This window comes from Agelaius tricolor, unplaced genomic scaffold, assembly GCF_023055355.1.
Source record: "Agelaius tricolor isolate 1412-34295 unplaced genomic scaffold, bAgeTri1.0.p SCAF_30, whole genome shotgun sequence".
NCBI lineage: Eukaryota > Metazoa > Chordata > Aves > Passeriformes > Icteridae > Agelaius > Agelaius tricolor.
Window position 1 is genome coordinate 2,354,262 of NW_027269290.1, and position 21,586 is coordinate 2,375,847.

General features: G+C 55.5%; 2 protein-coding genes across 2 annotated transcripts in view; both read right to left on the minus strand.

The window, feature by feature from the left end:
• Positions 1-9,785, minus strand: part of LGR6 (leucine rich repeat containing G protein-coupled receptor 6) — a 172,777-nt gene extending 162,992 nt beyond the window's left edge. The window contains exon 1 of the mRNA XM_071450206.1: positions 9,541-9,785. Coding sequence (XP_071306307.1) covers positions 9,541-9,782 — 242 coding nt within the window. The 5' untranslated portion in view covers positions 9,783-9,785. The remainder of the gene's footprint in view (positions 1-9,540) is intronic.
• Positions 9,786-20,532: 10,747 nt separating this feature from the next.
• LOC139601220 (receptor-type tyrosine-protein phosphatase V-like) overlaps positions 20,533-21,586 on the minus strand; it is a 47,770-nt gene continuing 46,716 nt past the window's right edge. The window contains exon 39 of the mRNA XM_071450047.1: positions 20,533-21,063. Within this exon, the coding sequence (XP_071306148.1) occupies positions 21,004-21,063 (60 nt within the window). The 3' untranslated portion in view covers positions 20,533-21,003. The remainder of the gene's footprint in view (positions 21,064-21,586) is intronic.

A 21,586-nucleotide genomic window follows, 5' to 3' on the forward strand; every position in this document is an offset into this window, starting at 1 on the left:
CCCCTTCCAGTGCCTAAAGGGGCTTGAAGAAAAGAGGGAGAGCAATTTTTGCATGGGCAGCTAGTGACAGGATAAGGGAGAATGGCTTCCCACAGACAGAGGGCAGATTCAGATTAAATGTTCCTAAGAAATTCTTCCCTGTGAGGGTGGTGAGGCCCTGGGCACCTCAGGGTGCCCAGAGAAGCTGTGGCTGCCCCATCCCTGGAAGTGTTTGGGGTCAGGTTGGATGGAGCTTAGAGCAGCCTGGGCTGGTGGAAGGTGGAGTGAGATGATCTTTGAGGTCTCTTCCAGCCCAGACTGTTCTGGGGCTCTATGATTCATGGTCCTGCAGTTCTGGCTTTGCTCTGAGCACTCCCACCCCTCCCTCACTCCCTCCAGCCCCCTGACCTGGGCTCCCTCACCATATTTTGTCTGCTTGCTGAGGAGTTTGGTGTCTTTCCACTGTCCTGAGCCTGGAGTCCTGACACAGCCACGAAGCATCTGCAGAATTGTGCTCATCATCCTCAGTGCAGGGCTGAAGGCACACTGAGCACTGCCAGGGGACCAGGGCATTTCAGCTCCTGCTGGCCTGGGAGCTCCACCTTGCCCAGAGGACACAAAAGAACATTTGGAAACACTTGCTCAGGAGCTGTGCTGTTTCCTTGTTGCTGTTCAGTTTCTCTCACAAGCTGTGCCTGGTCCCAGACATTCTCAGTTTGATTTTCTCCTCCTTGCAGGCTGGGGAGCACAGGACAGGAATTCCTGTTTCTGGTTAGTGCTCATCTCCCTGCTCCAGAGGGAAACACCAGCCAGAGCCCTGGATTCAGTGCCAGCAGCTCTCCCTGAAGTCAGTCCTTGGTTTGGACCAGCCCCTTTGGGTGTCCCAAAGTGCCATTGAGCAGGAGTGCTGGGAGATGTTCCCCCTTGGGGCACTCACAGCAAAACACCAGCAAAAAGCCACTGTCACCCATGGGAGAGCCTGAGGCTGTGACTGAGGTGCTGGGCAAAGGGAGCTGAATCCCTGCCTGCCCCTAAAGTCCTTGGGATGCTGCTGGCAAGGATGCAGAGCACACCTGTGTCCCTGTGGAGTGCCTGTATGCAATCAGCAGATGGACTCTGTGGAGTCCCTCTGAAGGAACCCAAACCCCTGAAAGCAGAAAACCCTTGTCAGCCCTAATATTTTAGGTGTGGGGAAAAAAAAGCTCCTCAAAGCTGATAAATGGTGAATATAAACCTGTGAATGCACTGCAGTGTGCAGGGCTCAGCTCTTCAGGTGTCCCTCACCAGCTTTATCTCCCTCATCCACAACCCCAAGCCCATAAACATTTCCCCTTGTTCTTGCTTTGGTTTCCCTTCTCCCAGGCATTCCCAAGGATGAGATTGTAGACTTTGGACTGTACAGGCATCCTGGATTGCAAGATAAGTCTGTGTTCTATTGCCATCAGTCAGAGCTGGGGCAGTTCTCTGCTGTTCATGGGGCAGTTTTCTTTATCTCTCCCACAACCAATCCTCTCTCCATGAAATATCCTCTGTTCATGGGACATTATTTATTATCTTCTCTCAATGGGCCAATGAGTGTCCCTGCATGGCTGATCCAATCCCATCATCCCATGGGGAGATGCTCCGCCCAGGGGAGGAGCCAAGCATTCCTACCTGGGTACAATCTGAGCCTGGCACAGCACAGCAGCCTTTGCCCAGTGCATTGCCAGAGGAGCAGCTTCTGCTGCCCTGCATTGCCAGAGGGAGCCCAGGCCCATCTGCAGCAGCCCTGGAGCTGCAGAGGAAAACTCCCCCCTTGTGCAGGATCCCTGCTCCAGCAGAGGCACAGCTGGCACTGCAGGAGGGCTGAGCCCCCATGGGATGGGGCTGTGCCACCCCCTGACACACAGGGGACAGGGACTGCTCTGACTCTGGCAGGGGTTTTTTACTTCATTTTTTAATATTTTTTATTTTCTTCCCTAATAAGGAACTGTTATTCCTGCTCCCATATCTTTGCCTGAGAGCCCCTTAATTTCCAAATGATAATAATTCAGAGGGAGGGGTTTACATTTTCCATTTCAAGGGAGGCCCCTGCCCTCCTTAGCAGACACCTGGCTTTTCAAACTGAGACAACAGGGCAGGAATGGCTCTTCCTATCAGTCTGCCAGCAGGAAGGAGGTCAGGCAGAGAGCAGCCCCAGTCTGCTGGCCAGCTGCAGCAGCATTTGGTAGTCCTGGGCTGCATTGGGGCCTGAGAAGTGGAAGGGTCTGGGAGTGAGTCTGCACCTCTGTGGTGTGTTTGGATGGGTCCTGCTGCAGCCTGGGGCTCCCGTGGTGACCATGGCACGAAGAAGAAGCTGCAGATGGGCCCTGGCACTGGGCAAGCATTGGGCACAGGATGGTGACTCACTGGTCTGTACACAATCACCTGGGCCAGGAGGGCAGCACTGGCCCCAGGAAGGATTCAATTTACACTTTGCATTGGGATTTTGTGCTCTCTGCATTTTTGGCTGCTCCCTCTTTCTCCCTAGGGTGTGTGACTGTCCCAAAGGTACACAGGGGTCTCTGTCACCCCTGCAGGAACCCCAAATCCTTGGGGAGCTTTAATCACCCTTCAGCCCCAACACCCTGCCCAGGCTTCCAGAGGGCAGCCCCACATCCTGCTGTGCCAGCTCCTGGGTGTTCCCCATGCTGGGGGTTCTGGTGGCTGTCCCTACCACAGGGGGGCTGCCAGGGGCAGATGTTGCACATGGGGAGGGGTTTGGGCTGAGGGGAGCTCCTTCAGCTGCTGTGCTGCTGCAGGCACCAGCGGTGTGTGAGCCTGCAATCCTGCTGCCTCACCCACCTGCTGCTCTGTGGCTCTTTACAAAATGCAAATATCAAGAAAAAGGCACCTTTCCCTCACTCTGCCCTGTGCTGGACCCAGCACTGTGTGTCCTGGGAAGTGTCTTCTCAGCTTCAAACCATCCCTGTCTCCTGCACATCCCTGTCAGGGCTCTGTGGCACCTGATTCCAGAGGGCAGCTCAGAGGAGATGCCCTCAGAGGGTGATGCAGGGCCCCAGACTCCCAGTGGGATGCTAAATTCCAGACAGGGTCTCAAAATGTCTCTGCAAGGTGAGAACAGCCCTGAAGGCTCCTGGTCCCGTTCTCCTCAAGGGAAAGAGTGTGGGGAATGAGGAGCCCTCTGTCTGGGCAGCCTCACGAGATGCTTGGTGATACCTGGGAGCAGCCAGGACCTGCTGCTTTTCCCTCCCCCAGCTCGTGCTGTGGCAGCAGCAGCCTGCCAGCCCCATCAGCTGTGCCCTGCCCCAGGCCCCTGCTGCTTTCCCAGGACACAGAACAGCTCTGCAGGCTGTGCCTGGCTCCACAGCGAGGTCTGCAGGGGCCTGGGGCAGGATCACAGCGGGCACTGGTGTTTCTGGGGATGGGCACAGAGCAGCAGAACTGCCCCACTGACCCCTCCATGGGGCTGGGGAGACCCGAGACCCGTGGGAAGGGGGGGATGGCTCCTCCAGCTGAGCTTTGAGAAGCACCAGGCTGCTTCTGGTGCATGGCACCCTCCAGGTTTGTGCCCCTCATCTCTCCCCCTGCAGTATCTGCCTTCCCCCTCTCCCACAGGGCTGTGCTCCCCTGCCCTGGACTGCCAAGCAAATTGGATTCCATTTGCTGTTTTATGGCAGCTGGCTTCTGTTCATGGGCAGTTTTCCTTATCTCTTCCACACCCAGTGCTCCCTCCAGGGAGGCATCTGCTGATAACAGCCATTGAATGTCCCTGCATGGCTGATAAGAACTACAGCATCCCATTGGGAGATGTGAGCCCAGAGGGAGGAGTCAAGAATTCCTACCTGGATATAATCTGGAGATTCTGGAACACCAGCACAGCTTCTGCACTGGATTGCCCAGAGGAACAGCAGCTGCCTCTGCCACTGGATCTTCAGAGGCAGAGACTGCACCTTTCTCCAGGATCCCTGCTCCAGCAGAACCAGCCCTGGCACTGCAGGAGGGCTGAGCCACAATTCCAATGGTTCTGCTGCCAACAGCCTGACCCACAGGGTGTCAGGCTGGGTTCTGACTCTGGCAGTGTTGGTTTGGTTTACTGCATTGTTTATTTTATCCTTTTATTTTCTTCCCTATTAAAGAACTGTTATTTCCTGCTCCCATATTTTTGCTTCAGAGCCCCTTAATTTAAAATTTATAGCAATTCAGAGGGGTGGGGAGGGTTCACATTCTCCATTTCAGGGGAGGCTCCTGCCTTCCTTAGCAGACTCCTGGCTTTCCAAACCAAGACATCCCCACTCTGCCCCACTCTGTCCCACTCTGTCCCACACGCTGCTCACACCAGGGGGTTTGATCAGCCCTCACAAAAACAGGAGCAATAGTTAACAGTGTTACTGCTCTCTTTAACTATTGACTGGAAGAGTGCAGAGAAGCTGGAGCCAAAATCTCCTAGGAGCTGTGCAGGGGAAGGATGAGAGGTAATGGCCACAAAAGAACCATAGGAATTTGCAGTTTGATATTAGGAAACACGGGATGGTAAAGAATGAGGAAAAGATGAGGGATTCTTAGAGATACTCCTAAGATTATCCAGTAGATTTGCCTGCTGGACAAGATCCTGACCAGCCTCACAAGGTGGACCCATTAGAATGTGGATAAGAGACCTCCAGAAGTGTCTTCCAGCCTAGGAGATCTGGGCAATCCTTCCAGTACCTCCCCATGTGTGTGGCTGGGGATAAGAGCCTGTCACAGCCCTCTAGACCTGTGCAGGGTGTGGGTGTGTGTGCTCCCTGACCAGCTGATGTCCACACGTGGCCATGGCACCACTGGCGTTGCCTTTCCATCCCAAGGTGGTCTCTGCTGAGACAGATTCTCCCTTTCTTTCCTGCAAGTGACAGCTGGACAGGCCAGCACATCCCTGGGGGGACCTGGCAGGCACAACCAACATGGTGTCATTTTTTTTTTTTTTGTGAAAGAGGAGCAGCCTCAAAAACTTGAGGTCATTACCTCACCCCCAGCATTGCACCTGTCCCCTTGCAGGGGCTGGTAGCCAGTTCCATGGGGCTGAGGGGGTCAGGATTATAAATGGTTACAAAGCAGGTGAAATACTTTTGATTTTCTTTTCCCTCTTGGGTGTTAATTTGTAAAGATTCCACTCTCTAGTAATTTTGATTTTTTTTGCTTTTGAACAAATTTTGAATGTTAAATATTCCCGTGTGACTATGAGGAGTAGTTTATTTCCAGCTGCCTCACTTTAGAAAACACTTGGCTGGTGTTTTATTTTTGCTTGTTCCTTTTGCATCATTGCTACTTTTCCTTTCTCATTAACTGCTCCTCACCCCTCCTGGGGCAGGGGCTGCCCTGAGCACCTGCACCCAGCTGCAGGCACCTCCTGGTGACAGCCAGGGGACAGCTGGGGACAGAGCTGCACCAGCCCCTGTGATTCCCTGGGCAATCTGAGGTGGGGCTGCTCCTCCAGGTCATGTGCAGGGTGGGCAGTGGTGCCAGGGATCACAGCCAAGACAATATTTTAAGCACCAAGAAGCTTTTCCCATTTTCCCATCCTCCTGTGAGCCCCTTAGAGCAGTGACCTCTCTGCTGCACAGGAACCTTCCCCAATGCAACTCCACTCTCCTGCACCCCCAGCTTGCTGCAGTCCTCTCCAGGGAGCCCCCAGCAGCTCCAGCCCCCTGTGCTGCAGCCCCAGATCAGCTCTGACACACACTGAGGGACAGAGAGGGGGTAGGTGACACACGATGGCACTGGCACCTCAGCTGAAGGGGAAATCTCTCCCCTCTCCTGGACCACAGCCGCAATTTCACCAGCGATGGAATTTTCACCTCTGAAAACACCTGGCTTAGGATGGGTGGCATCGGGGCCGTGTTCAGAGAGGTGCAGAGTGAGCAAGGACAGGATTCTTGCAGGGACACAGGCACCGGGGGTGGGGAGCGCTGCAGGATGGGGCACGGGCACCAGCTCATTAGTGTGAGGCAGCGTCTCATCAAGGGTGATTACAGGATCCTTCCTTTTGCTCCGGAGGAAATGCTGCTCTCACAGTGCCAGCGACTTGCTGACAACACAGGGCACGGAGCAAAGAAGCTGGGAAGTTTTGTGAGCAGCTGCCCACCAGCTCCGTGCTCCTGCTGCCCTTCCAGGGCTCCCTCTTCAGCTCTTGTGGCTCTCCAAAGCACTCCAGCATTTCTTTACATATTTGAATGGGGAGTTCAAGCCTGTATTTCCACGAAGAACTTAGATCTCACTCCAATATCTATACTTCCTACAAAATTTATGCTGATTTGCTGTGACAAGCCAGCCCTGGCTGCCCACTGTACCTGATCTCACCTAACTTGCTGACAGTAGTGACAGGAGCAGGGAGGAACCCAGCTCTCCAGGGCTGCTCCAGTCATTCCCAGCTCATCCTGACTCTGCTCCCATCACATCTGTTCGGGGCTCTCCCTGGCAGAGTTACTGGGGAAGCACCGCACGGGTCGGTTTTCCCCAAAGAGGAAGGGAGGGACGAACACCGAGGCTCCCCCGACACCGCCGGGCCCGCCCCGCTCCCGAGCGTCCCCCGGGCCGGGCCAGCCCTGCGGGACCGGGGCTGGGGAGGGGAGGGGGCTCTGCCCGGGCACGGGGACACCGCGGTCACCGACGGCACCGTGAGAGCCCCGGGAGCGGGGCCGGGACAGCCCATGGGGGCTACAGACACCGGGAACGGGGCTGGGACAGAGACAGGAACGGGGCCGGGACAGACACCGGGAACGGGGCTGGGACAGACACCGGGAACGGGGCTGGGACAGAGACGGGAACGGGCCGGGACAGAGACGGGAACGGGGCTGGGACAGACACCGGGAACGGGCCGGGACAGACACCGGGAACGGGGCTGGGACAGAGACGGGAACGGGGCCAGGACAGACACCGGGAACGGGGCCGGGACAGAAACGGGAACGGGGCTGGGACAGACACCGGGAACGGGGCCGGGACAGAGACGGGAACGGGGCCAGGACAGACACCGGGAACGGGGCTGGGACAGACACCGGGAACAGGGCCGGGACAGACACCGGGAACAGGGCTGGGACAGACACCGGGAACGGGGCTGGGACAGACACAGGAACGGGGCTGGGACAGACACCGGGAACGGCGCCGGGACAGACACCGGGAACGGGGCTGGGACAGACACCGGGAACGGGCCGGGACAGACACCGGGAACGGGGCTGGGACAGAGACGGGAACGGGGCCAGGACAGACACCGGGAACGGGGCTGGGACAGACACCGGGAACGGGGCCGGGACCGACACCGGGAACGGGGCTGGGACAGACACAGGAACGGGGCCGGGACAGAGACGGGAACGGGGCTGGGACAGACACAGGAACGGGGCCGGGACAGACACCGGGAACGGGGCTGGGACAGAGACGGGAACGGGGCCGGGACAGACACCGGGAACGGGCCGGGACAGACACCGGGAACGGGCCGGGACAGAGACGGGAACGGGGCTGGGACAGACACCGGGAACGGGGCTGGGACAGAGACGGGAACGGGGCTGGGACAGACACCGGGAACGGGGCCGGGACAGACACCGGGAACGGGGCTGGGACAGACACCGGGAATGGGCTGGGACAGACACCGGGAACAGGGCTGGGACAGACACGGGAGATACAGACACGGGGAGAGGGGGCGGTACAGACATCGGGAACGGAGCCGGGACAGCCCATGGGAGAACGGGGCCGGGACAGACACAGGAACGGCACAGACACCGGGAACGGGGCCGGGGCAGACACGGAGAGAGCGGGTCCGGTACAGCCCATGGGGGCTCGGGGCCGGTACAGACACAGGAACGGAGCCGCGGCCAAGGGACAGCACCAGCAGCGTCCCGAAGTGCGGGGTGCTCCAGGCTGTCCCGAGGGTCCAGCCCCGCTGAAATCCAGGGCTGCACCCGCTCCGGGCCGGCAGCACCTCCAGCATCCCCCCCTGGTCCATGCACAGGGACCCGTGTCCCAGCGCTCCGTGTCCCAGCGCTCCGTGTCCCTGCTCCAGCCACCGTGGGCAGGTGACGGCGGCACTGAGCTCCGGGAACACCGGAATGTCCCTGGGCTCATGGGACGCTGTGCAGCTCCCAGCCCAAGGCACAGCCCCGTGGGGAGGACCTGCGGCGTCTCCTCTGAGGAGTGGCACCAAGGGGTGCCCCATCCTGGGGCACCTCAGGGTGAAGGGGGCGCCTGGCGGGGCTGCCCCTGTCCCCACAGGAGCAGGCAATGCTCTGCATTCTCCCACATGGTCCTGTGACTTCTCGCTCGTGGGCAGCCGGTTCCAAACCAGCCCCAGGGACAGTTCTGTGCAGTCACACCTCATGTCACAAGTGGTTCCCTCTCCCAGGGGAAATACAGCCTGCGTGACACATTTCTCTCATCTTTCATGGTCTCCAGCGAGCGTCGTCCTTCTCCTGCCTTATTTCCCTCCCAGCTAATCCAGCACAGCTCGGGCCATGCAGTGGCTGGCGCAAGACTGCGCTCCTCAGGCGAGCGGGAGGAGCAGAGCAGCTCTCACCCAGCACTGGCAGCTTCCACCTGGCTGTGCAGAGCCTTCCTGGCGGGTTTGGGTGCTCTGCCCTGCCAGCTGAGCACCTGCGCCTTTGGGGGAAAAGCACCCCCGTGGTCTGTGTGCCGTCCCCTCTCAGCAGCGAGCACAGCGTGAGCATCCATCCCCAGCCCTGCCTGGGGCTGCCGGCGCTCCCTGAGGGCTGTGGCACACACGGCTTCCCCTGGCACTGCCCTGGCTGCATTCCGAGCCGGGAATGCCGCGCTCCTGCCCAGCCTGCTGCCAAACAGCTGCCGCTGCAGCGCTGAGGACGAGCCCAGGAAGCATCAGGGATAACTCGGCTCCCTGAGAGAGATGTTTCCTCTCCCGCTTAAACCCTGGGATTTTCCACAGCCGTTTATCAGGATCCTCAGCCATCACCAGAATGATGGCACCGAGACCACCTCTGGGGATAGAAATGAACGCAGCAGTCTCTGTCAATTAACCCTTCGGGGTATTAACATCAGAAGGGGTATGAAACATTCAGATAATCAATAATTCCTCAATAAAATGAATACATAAATCATCACAACACTTACCAACCCCCCAAACCTCTCCCAAGGCTTAAATATTCATTTTAAAAAGGCAGCTCGGACACTGCTGGTGGCCAGCACAACCCAAACCCCGCAAAGCTCTGAGTTACTGCAGCTATTGAAATGCTTGACAGAAGGATCCCAGAGCAGTTTGCGCTAACTGCTGTGTAAAAACACTCCATTATGTGCTCAGACAATCAAAATCGACCCGGCAAGCCAGTTCAGGGTCCGCTGCAATCCCGGAGCGGAGCAGAACATCGCAGCATAAACAGTGCGGGAGGAGGGGAGCCGGGCAGGTCCTGCCCAAAGAGCTGCCTTTTCCCTTGTAATTTCGCTTGGTTTCTAATTTCCACAGGAAATTTAATTTCGGGAATATGTGGCACCAACTTCCAAGGCGGAGGAAAGCCGCAGCTGTCGGAGGGCTCCGGGGGAAGCATTGCAAAGAGAAGCAGCGAGGGTTTAGGCTCAGGCTGTACTTACAGGTACGCGGTGAGAGGGCTCAGGCCGGCAGGGAGCTCCGAGAGCCCCAGCTCGGAGCAATCCACCGAGAGCACGATGCCATCCTGCTCGCAGTGGCACTGGGGCGGGCAGGAGGGCGCACCTGGCTCGGCGGGCACCGCCTGGCAGCGGGCACAGCCCGCCAGGACAATGCCCCACAAGAGCAGCAGCCCGTCCATGGGCACCGGGCAGCTCCGGGGATGCGGCCGGGCAAGGGGAGGCATCGCTGAATGATCTTGGTTATTGGGTTTCAAGGGCTGGGCAGGGGCGTGAGACGCTCCAATGGGAGGAGTTAAACTTTCTACTCTTTCCCTCTCTCTCTCTCTCTCTCTCTCTCTCTCTTAGAGCTGGCAGGAATTTCATTCAAAGGGAAGAAAGGGGAAAAAAAAAAGCCAAAAGGAACCTCAACAAATAAAGACCTGTTCATAGCTCCAGGATGCAGGCTTGTTTTGTAAGCGTGTTTTTGTGAGATAGCAGGGCAGGGGAAGGCAGAGCTGGCTCCAGCAGGGCAGAGGAGTGAAGCAGTGAGGCAGGAGTACCCAAGGCACTCCATGGGCTCCAGACTCGGGGACTGAAATACAACCCCAGATAAAGGACTCTGTGTCTGTGCTGGCTGCTGAACTCAGCTGTGGCTGGAAAGTCAGGGGAGAAGGGCCTGAGCAGCTCAGGACCATGCCCAAGGCTGTCTGTCTGTCTGTCTGTCCTGAGCTGTCCCTCTCCTTGCAGCAGGGGAGGTGCAGGGATGGAGCAGCAGTGTCCCAGAGCCCCATGGGGGACACAGTGCTGTGTTGGCTGTGCCCAGGTGTGACCAGGTGTGAGCTGTGCTTGCAGGAGCTGCCCTGCACTGGTGGCAGGAGAGGGGGCTGGGTTCCTTCCACAGCTCCTCCTAACCCTGGCTAAAGTGGCCAAAGAAGAGGAAGAATCCATTGAGTGGGGGTTTGAAGCTGTGTCACCTGGAGCTGTGTCACAGACCCTGCCCAGGCCAGGGTCCCCTCACAGTGTCCTGGAACCTGTGGGGTGGGCACAACATCACATGTCAAGGAGCTGATGAGTTCTGGGGCAGCAGAAACACCTGCCCAGCAAAGGGTGCTGGAGCTGCACAGGAGATCCTGCAGAGGACAGAGGACAGCCCTGTGTCCCCTCTGATGCCAGCCATGGGCTGTGATGCCCTCAGGAGGGGTCACTGCTGTCACCCCATGGCAGGGGGCTGAGGAACAGGGGAGAGCCTGGCCCCACAGCTTGAACCCTGTACAAAGCCAAGCACCTCGTCTGTAACAGGGACAGCAGCTGCACGTGGGTATCACCTGAAGACAGAAATAAGCTGTCCATGGGGCTTTAGGTACATCTGGGCTCTGGTTTGTTCCTCCCTCTGCCTCCCTCTCACCCCTGCATGGAGGAGGCGGATGGGGCAGAGAAAGAAGAGCCCAGGTTTGGGTGGCTGCACAGTGCACCCAAAAAGTCACTCCCACTGTACCCATGCTCTGGCAAAGTGCCCCATGGCCAAGGCACAGACTGAGGGCTGCTTTCACAGCCCTGCTTCCTCTGAACCAGCCTTTCCCTCTGCCATAAGCCTTTCCTGACAGATATTCTCATTACTGCAGGATAAAAGAGGCTGAAGGGTTATCTGGGGTCAGGAAGGTGAACTGGCACAGTGGGAGACTTAAACAGCTCCAGCTCATGGGGCTGGGGTGCCTTGAGACCTATGAGAGCAGGAATCTCCTCTCCAAGAAAGTGCTGAGATGGAGTTCAGGGCTGGGGGCTCTGGCTGGGGTGATGCTGGGTGTGAAATATTTCACTTGCAAAGTGCATTCAGACCCTGCAGCTCCAGGACTCCCTGAGAGTGCTGCAGTCACTGGAGAGATCATCCCCCAGTGCAGAGCAGAGAGAGGATTCTGGTCTGGGAGCAGGAACTGGTTTAATTGGAATTAAGCCACTTCCATCATGAACAGTGCTGGGGATGTCATTAATTAAACATTTGCAATGTCTTTTGACAGCTCCAAATGTAAAACACAAAAGCTTGGTGGGGAGACAGGAGCCCTCCTCAGAGGGATGAGTCCCTGGGGTTCTCAGCACGCTTCCCCTCCAGCTCTGGGACACTGGCAGGGCCTGGAAAGGCTCTGACATCAGCCAGGAATTGGAATTTGGGCTGGAGAAAGTTCACTGCAGCTGGATCAAGGCTCCCTTGGATCCTGGTGTCATTTACAGGGAGGACAGAACCTCTGAGCTGGATGTGGGGGGTGAAATCCAGGTGGGTTTTCATGGCCCAAACAGGATTCCATCCTCATTTTTCCATCCTCCCTGGAAAATGCAGCTGGATCAAAGCTCAGAGCTCCCTTGGATGCTGGTGTCATTCACAGGGAGGACAGGTGGGTTTCCATGGCTTGCAATCCTCATGGATTCACTGCAGCTGGATCAGAGCTGCCTTGGATCTTGTGTCCTCTCCAGGGAGGGCAGAGCCCCTGAGCTGGAGCTGGGGGTGCTCTCTCACTCCTGGCTGCAGCAGCTCTCACCTGTGACCCCTGTTCCTCCAGCTCAGCTGCCCACACCAACCACATCCCCCCCTCCTGACAATGCCTCACTCAGCAAATTGTCCTCAGCACCAGGGCTCTGCCTGATCACACTGTTACTGCAGCTCTTGCAGAAAATCACACTGAAGAGGCTCCTATTGCAACCATCTATTTCCTCAGGAAGGGTCTGACTGCAATTTTCACATTTCTGTGGAGCTGCATGTCCTGACATTGCAGAGCTTTTTCTCCACGTGCCTCACTTTGACTCCTCTGTTTGCCTTTTATTCCAGGCTGGCTGTGGTGGTTCATATCCATGTCTTGTTTCTTTGAAATCTTATAACAGCAGCCAACATCCAAAGCATCATTTATTCCAGTGGGTCCTGGCAAAACTGAGGGTCTGCACACCGAGTTACTTGGACCACAGAGCTTGGATGCTCCCATGGTCTCATAGTTTAACATAGGAAAAAGTTAAAGAAGTGACACAAAACTTTTTATATAACTAACGATCTATTGAACCCCTGAAAAACGAAACACCCCTCTGTGAAAGACACATGTCAAAGATGAAAAAACCCAAGCTTTGATGCTTCCATGGTCTCATTGTTTAACACAGGAAAAATTTAAAGAAGTGATATAAAAAAAATTTCTGTAACTAACAATCTATTGAACCACTGAAAAACTAAACACCCCTCTGTGAAAGACACATGTCAAAGATTAAAAAACCCCAAGAAACCCAATTTATTAACCTCAAAATGAATAAAATCTCAAATTAACCGACCAAAACCACTACACATGGCAAACCTGGCATTTCTGAATAAGCCCCTCGGGGGTGGAAGTGCAATTTCCAGCCCTGTCTGGCTGAAGCTGCAGCTCAGAGGGATCCGTGGCATCACTGCGGGCACGGAGCTCCCGCTGCTGCTCGGGGTCGGGCTTTTCCTGCAGCTCAGCCGTGTTTGTGTGTTGTCCTCTAGCGGCAGCGAGGGGAGAGCGCTGCCCCTGCCGGGTTCCTCTGGTCTGGACTGAAGGCACTTGGATGATTGCTCATGTTCAGGCTCAGGTGTTCATTATTTCTTATCACTAAAACAGTCTCACTACTGTGAGCTTGGCAGCTTTTCATTAGAAGGCACAAAATGGCCAACAATCTCTTGTTCCAAGGTCTTTTAAAACTAAACTATCCAATTAAGAACTGACACCTAGATTATTTTCAGTCTTAACCCAATAGCTAATGACTCAAAGTTGGCACTGCAGACTTTTCTGTCCAATTGCACAAAACCACCCAAACCCATGGAGAAGAAGGTGAAGAAGGAGCAGCCTCTGCCCTACAACCTCCATCTATTTTACTGTATTCCAAACCCTGAAACTCTAAGTTTTCCACCCTGTGATATCACACACTTCTATTCAAACTCCACACCCACAATCCCAGTTCTATCAATCAATTTTGGAAGCTTCTCCATGGCCTCAGGTCAGTGCAGTGTTCTCCTGGGGGTCATATCAGTTCCTCTGGGTCTGGACTGAAGGCACTTGGGATGACAGTTCATGCTGTTACCAGGAGCAGGGGAAAATGTGAGATTAGTTTGTAGATGGCTTTGATGTCAACTTGAATTACAATTCAGGAAAATCACTTAATTGGTGTAAAGAAGTAGATCTTATAATATTGGTTTTCTCTGGGTCTGGACTGAAGGCACTTGAGACAGTAGTTCATGTTCACACTCGGGTGTTCATTATTTCTTATCAGTAAAACAGTCTCACTACTGTGAGTTCTGCAGCTTTTCATTAGAAGGCACAAAATGGCCAACAATCTCTTGTTACAAGGTCTTTTAAGACTAAACTATCCAATTAAAAACTGACACCTGGAGTATTTTCCCTTTTAACCCAATAACTGATCCCACAGAGCCCACAATGGGACTTTTCTGCCCAATTACAAAATGCCACCCAAACCCATGGAGAAGAAGGAAGAAGAAGCAGGAAGAAGAAACCCAGGAGGACACCCTGTCCCCTCCATCTTGCTTCCATCCACAACATACTAAAAATCCCAAACCCTAAATTTCTCACCAAGTGATTCACCTACACTGCTCTCTATAATCTATTTCACACTTTTGTGGATTCCAGTCTATCTTGAAGTCTGGGAAACTTTCTCCATGGATGAGGGTCAAAGTCAGGGCACCCCAGAGCAGACACAGAAACTTTCCCTGTGGTGCCCTGGGTTTCCACAAGCTCTGGTGCCCCAGCATCCCCCTCAGGCTGCCATGGCTGTGCCCCCCAGCTCTGAGGGGTGGGTGTCCCTTCTCCTGTCACTTGGCAGCACAACCCAGCCTGTCCCTGCTGAGCCAGCCTGGAAAGGGGAGCAGGGAGTAGGAAGGGGGGTCCAAACAGGCAAATCTTGCTCATCTCTCCTGTTCTGGCCCCTTTGCTGATGGAGGAGGGCAATGGTTGGATGCTGCTCATCCGGAGCAGGATAAACATGAAGAACAACCTGGCCCAGAACTCACTGGGCAGCTCAAGCCAGAGGTTGGTTTTGTTTTAGTGCTCTGTTGTCTTTCTTTCCTCCTCTGGGTTTCATGGCTCTTGAGCTGCAGGGCTGGAAAATTATTCATCCCAACCACAGCTCCCACAATACCCTCTGTAAGCATCTGTGGCTGCAGACTCCACTGCAGCCCTGGGTGGGAGGCCATAAATTCTTCATCATCATCATCATCATCAGCAGCAGCAGCAGCACCAGCCTGGCCTCCTGTCAGGCAGGAGCAGCAGAGGCTGTGCCACAGACACACCCTGGCTGGCCCAGCCATGGCACTCACTGGGCAGAACCTGTGGGACAGTTTGTGGGACAAATCCCTGTCCTGTGCTGCCCTGGGGATGAGGGGTGTGGGAGAGGCTTCACAGTGACTCCTGTGAGCCACAGAGAAGTTTGAGAAGAGGGTCCATGTTTACCCCTGAAAGAATTTTCTACCAAGGTTGTTGACACAGAAACCAAGAAAGAAAGAAGGAAAAATAAGAGAAACCTGCAAGTGTCTGTTCCAATGAAGACTTTGTTTGTCCCTCATGACCAATGAGTAAACTCATGGGTTTTGTAAGAATGTATAAAAAGCATGAATGCTAGAATAAAAACAGTGTGAAGCCTTCTGAAATGGAGTGTGTTGCTTTGTGTTGTCAACTATGACACAGGAGCTCCCTCCACAGCTGCTGGAGGAGCTTTACTGCAGATGTCTGCAGGTTCACCTTGTGCTGGGAGCCCCATGCAGATGTGCTGGCCAGATGTGAGGGCTGAGGCAGGACTCACTCCTGCACTGATGGAAGCTCTGTGGGCAGCACCATGGCTCCCCCAGCATGGCTTTAACTTCCCTCCTTCTCCCTCAGGGCCTCTGCCCTGGAGCTCTGTGCCACCAGCTGTGGGTGACACCCTGTGCCCTGTCCTGGCACTGCTGGCTCTGTGCTCAGACACACAGGAGACTCAGGGGCACTTTCCAAGGGACTGTGGAAGGTCCTGGTGCCCTGCCCATCCATGAGGAGGATGGACAGTCCTGTGCTGTGCTGAGCTCCAGGATGAGAGCTGGTGTGGAGACAGCAGAGCTCAGCCCAGCCCTTGCTTGGTCACTGCTATCAGGGCATGGCCTGGGGCAGGCCCAGGTTGTCCCACATGGATGATGTTCTGTTCTCCTCCATGAAATCAATTCTGTCCCATCCTGAGCCTCCCTCCTGTGCCATCAGCTGTGGAGCCAGCCCCAAGCCCCTCCTCACAGAGCAAGGCTTAGAGCAAAGCCCAGCCCTGATGGCTCTGAGCACCACAGGGCAGTTCTGACTGAGGGAGAACAGCAGGGAGAGCCTGGGGTCTCCTGCCTCTCCTTGTCCCTGGCAGCTGCCCATTGTGGAGGGGGCAGCCCTGCCTGGGCTGCAGTGACACATGGGAGGACTTGTCCCTGCAGAGCCCAGAGGGACAATGCCCACCCATGCAGGGGAGCAGCCAGCAGCTCAAGAGACTGAAACCCCAACTTCAGCCTTCTTCTGTGCCCCTCACAAGGCTCCTGCCAGCCCATGGCATCCTCACTGCCACTGTGAGTGGCTCTGCTTTGTATGTAGGGCTCTCCACAGGTCCTGAAATCCTCTGAGACAAGGAGCATCAGGAGCTTTAACATCAGAACCTGTGCAGGGACACACAGGGACAAAGGCTTCTCAGTACAGACTGAAGGAGAGCCTGATGCCAAACCCCATCTCCACACACCCCTGGGGATGTGGAGCCATGCTCAGGATTGTCCATGGCCTCAGCTCAACCATGGCCCCGAGTTCCTGGGCCATGCAGAGCCAGGAGAGCCATAGGCTGTGCCAGCTCTCACAGACACATTTTATAAAAAATCCTTTCCTTAGGAGTTTTTCCTCCTGAGAAGCTGAGAGGCCTCAGGAACAAAATGTAACCAATGGTTATCTGCTGCTGTGGAATGCAACAGGTGCATCTGGGATTGGTCTCATGGGGTTGTTTCTAATTAATGGCCAATCACAGTCAGCTGGCATGGACTGTCTGAGAGTCACAAACCTTTGTTATTCATTCCATTCTTTCTCCTTTCCTTGCAAGCCTACTGCTGAAATCCTTTCTTCTATTCTTTTAGTATAGTTTTCATATAATATATATCATAAAATAATAAATCAGCCTTCTGAAACATGGAGTCAGATCCTCATCTCTTCCCTCATCCTGGGACCCCTGTGAACAGCACCACATCCAGCAGCACCAGCAGGGTGGAGCTGGAGCTGGATCCAGGTCTGGGTCACCTCTGCCCTGTTTGAGGGCATCACCCCAGCCCTGTCCCACAGCAGCAGCTCCCTCACTCCTTCCAACACAGGAGGCTCTGCCTGCACATGCTCTGCAGGTCAGCTGTGCTGAGGTAAAGCAGTGAGGGGAGCTCTGCTGTTAGAATTCAGGACATCCCTCTGGATTGCCAGGACCCCTGCCAGGGGGCTCAGAGACCCTGGCACAGAGCCCAGGATGCCCCTGTGGTTTTGATTATGACCCATGGAGCAAATTGCAAACCTTAGATGAGGATCTGCAAGCCACAACAGTATAAGTAGAATAATAATCCGTTTGTCACGGGGTGAAAAATAGATTTTTTGGGGTTTTTAGAATGAGGGTTCAGGGGGCAAGATGGAGGGATCTGGGTGTGTCCAGCCTTTCTCCTTCTTCTTCTTGGCCTCCATCTTCTGCTGTGATGGTGGCGGCACTTTTGGATTGGTTTAGAGTAGAGGCTCACTGTCTAACATAGGTGATGGGTATTGGAAAGTAATTGCAAACATTGTACAGGTAGTTTTTAGTATAAAAAGATAACAACTCCCCAGGGGCAGGCAGAGTGCCTGGACTGTCTTGCTGAGTGGACAGGAGGACTTGAGCCCCTGCCCATGGGGCACTTGAAGAAGGAGTCAGAGCTCTTCAGTTCTCAGTCTCAAGGTTGTTTATTGTTTCTTATCTATAAAATTCCTTCTCCTGTCCAGCTGAGGTCCATTCAGCAAGACAGACAGAGGCACTCTGCCTGCCCCTGGGGAGTTGTTATCTTTTTATATTAAAAACTACATGTACAATATTTACAATTACTTTCCAATACCTATCACCTATGTTAGACAGTGAGCTTCTACTCTAAACCAACCCAAAAGTGCCACCATCACAGCAGAAGATGGAGGCCAAGAAGGAGAAGGAGAAAGGCTGGACATGCCCAGATTCCTCCATCTTGCCCCCTGAACCCCCATTCTAAAAACCCCAAAAATCTACTTTTTCACTCTGTGATAAATTCACTATCAGTCTGCTTAAACTTTTGTGGCTTGTAATTCTTCATATAAAGGTTAGTATTGTTTTTTCCAAGGGCTAAATCAAAGTCACAGGACACCTTCTGTGTCACCCCTGCACACAGGACAAATTCTGTGCCACCCTGCACACAGGACATTCCCTGCACACAGGACAGACACCCTCTGTGCTCCCAGCTCCAGGCTGCAGCACTCCTGGGCTGGGCATCCCAGGTGGAGCAGAGCCTCAGCCCCATGGAGGGCTGGATTTCCTCCCACTCTGGCCAGGCTGTGTGGGCACTGCTGCCTTCAGCACAGCCCAGACCATCCTGGGCAGCCCATGGGCACCCTCAGCCCCCCTGAGCTGCATTGTTCTGGCTGCAGTTGGTGTTTGGAAATGTTTCTGTGTCACCACATCCTTGTGCCAGGGTAAGCCAAGTGTGATGTGCCCTGTCCCTGCTGCTCAGCCTGCACCAGTGACCATCCAGCAACTCTGCTGCTCCTGGGGACATGCCAGCATGCCAGGGGCTCTCCAGCAGGATGAGTGAATTCTCCCAACATGAAAAGGCCTTGTGAAGCTCAGTGGATGCTCTCATGTGCACAGAAGGATTTATGATGTTGCCTTGGGAGGAGCCCCTTGCTCACAGGGAGCCTGATGGCTTTGTGGCTTTTATGTAACCAGCAAGTCCTAAAGCACACTGGGGCTGCAGGATGAGGGTCACAAGAGGGAAATGTTTGTTTCCACAGCCAGGGCATTGGGCTGGTGGCTGCTCTGCAGCAGCAGCACCTGCCCTGTGTGTCTGGGCCACCACAGGAGGATACCCCAGGGCACACTGTAGGTGTCATCAAGCCAGCTGCAAAGCCAAACCTGGCAGAACCCAGAAAACCCCTCTGGCTGCCCTGGAGGACTCGAGCCCCTGTCCAGGGGGCTCAGAGACCTCAGTGCCCTGTGTGCAGGGTGACACACAGGGTGTCCTGTGTGCAGGGTGACACACAAGGTGTCCTGTGTGCAGGGTGACACACAAGGTGCCCTGTGTGCAGGGTGACACACAGGGTGTCCTGTGTGCAGGGGTGGCTCTGAAGGTGTCCTGTGTGCAGGGTGACACACAAGGTGCCCTGTGTGCAGGGTGACACACAAGGTGTCCTGTGTGCAGGGGTGGCTCTGAAGGTGCCCTATGTGCAGGGTGACACACAAGGTGTCCTGTGTGCAGGGTGACACACAGGGTGCCCAGTGTGCAGGGGTGGCTCTGAAGGTGTCCTGTGTGCAGGGGGACACACAGGGTGTCCTGTGTGCAGGGTGACAGACAAGGTGTCCTGTGTGCAGGGGTGGCTCTGAAGGTGCCCTGTGTGCAGGGGTGGCTCTGAAGGTGTCCTGTGTGCAGGGGTGGCTCTGAAGGTGCCCTGTGTGCAGGGTGACAGACAAGGTCTCCTGTGTGCAGGGGTGGCTCTGAAGGTGCCCTGTGTGCAGGGGTGGCTCTGAAGGTGTCCTGTGTGCAGGGTGACACACAGGGTGCCCAGTGTGCAGGGGGACACACAGGGTGTCCTGTGTGCAGGGGGACACACAGGGTGTCCTGTGTGCAGGGGTGGCTCTCAAGGTGTCCTGTGTGCAGGGGTGGCTCTCAAGGTGTCCTGTGTGCAGGGGTGGCTCTGAAGGTGCCCTGTGTGCAGGGGTGGCTCTGAAGGTGTCCTGTGTGCAGGGGTGGCTCTGAAGGTGCCCTGTGTGCAGGGGGACAGCTGGGCAGTGCTGCAGGGCACAGCAGGCACCACACCTGGCTGGGGCTGCACAGCCCTGCTGGGTGCTGCAGGGTGGGAGCAGGAGGAAACCTGATTTAGGAGAGGGAAAAAGGATTCCCAGCTGCAGAAGAGCCTCATCCCAAGGCAGGGATGGCTGATGCTGAGGTGCCCTGGGTGTCCCATCCTGGGGCAGATCCTTCTTTTGGAAGAAGAAGAAGCAGCTTCTAGTGGAATCACAGGGGCATTAGGAGGAGTGGCCAGCTCAGTCACCCACCTGGGGCTCTCTGCTGCTCATGCCAGCTCTTGGGAGCTCCTTATCAAACCTGTTATGTCTCCTCATCCCAAGGCAGCTGCCACAGGACATGGAATAGTGGGCAGGATTTTGGGCCACCCTGGGGCAAGGTCACTGCTTTGAGGCTGCACTACAACCCCACCCTGCCTGAAGGGGAGCAGAAGGGCAAACAGGGTCCCAGTTCAGTTTTTTCCACATGAGGAACATGCTTGTGAAACCATCTTCTTTATCTTAACTCTTCCTTCAGGCCTGCACTTGCAGCTCAGCGAACTGAGTTGTTTCTTGTGATTTCACCTTGAGTATGGCCAGCCCTGCTTGCAGAGCAGCCACGTCCCTGCATGGACAACCCAGCTCCCAGAGCAGCAGGGCTGCAGAGGCTGCCAGCTGCTTCCCAGTGTGCAGCTGAACCAGGGGGCTCTGCCCTGCTCCTTGGTGCAGGTTCACAGCTTCAAGCCCTGAAAATGTGCCTGGGTGGGCTGGACATTCACTGCACAAGTGTTGCCCCAGGGGAAGGAGCAGAGAGAGGGAGCAGAAGCTGCTGAGCCATGGACTGCAGCATCTGGAGTGCCAAGGGACACTGCTGTGACCCATGGCTGGGGACACAGCTGCTCTTTAGGGAACAGCTGCTGTGCTGGAGCCTTCACATCAGCTGGAGCCCCCAACAGCCAAGCCCCCCTTACAAGGACACTCTTTCCTAGGGCTCTTTATTGTTTGTACCTAAGACCATTCCAGCTGAGACAAGGCAGCTGCCCCAGGGCTGTGCCCACAGCAGAGCCCAGGGGCACTGCAGACCATGGTGCTCCATGCTTGTGCTGGGCTCAGGGCCACCACAGAGCCCCACAGTGTGCACTGAGGGGGCACAGAGCCCTCCAGGCACCAGAAATCTCAGGAGAGCTCCAGAAGAGGAGAGGATCCTGCCCAGCCCCTCGCTGTGTGTGCACTGAGAGGCTGCAGTGGGGTGTGGCAGGACCCTGTCCGTGTGTCCCAGGACCCTGTCCGTGTGTCCAGGAGTCACAGCTGGCACCATGCTGGGGACACTGCCCAGGGAGGGAGGGCACTGCTCCTGCAGGGCTCCTCTGTGCCAGAGTCCCACGGTGCCCCCAGCTCTGTACAGGAGCAGGCAGGGCAGGCAGAAGGTGCCACAAGGGCCAGGGGGTGTCAGGGCTGGTTCTGAGCCAGGATGTCCTGGATGCAGGTGTGCAGGAAGATGTACTGGTCCTGCAAGAGAGAAAGGTCAGAGTCAGCTTCTGACAGAGACATCCAGGTCACACATTAACCTTGCAGTTTGCTTGAAAAAATCCCAATTAAGGAGCAGTGTCTGGTACCAGAGCAGGATTTGCTCTCCCCAGTAGTCCATGGTGGTTCTGTGTCACCACAGCCACCCAAGCCTGGTACACCATGTTTGTTTCCCCTTCCTCGTCCCCTGTGATGGGGCTGAGAGGAACATCCCAGCCAAGCTGCAGAGGAACAATTTCATTGGCTTCCCCTCCAAGGGCCCCAGTGGCTTTTGGATGTGCTGTGGTGTTTGCACCTGAAACAAGAGCAAAGAGCAATTCCAGGGATGTGCAGGGCACAGAGATGGAGGCTTGGGGTCTGGCAGTGACTGGGGCCAGGAGGGAAAACCCCTGGAGCAGCATCTGCCCTGATCTCCTCTCAGTACATTGGGACTACACCAAGGCAAAATGGGGAAGACCCCTGGACCAGGAGTTTCCCTTGGTGCAGGAGCTTGTAGAGTCAGGAG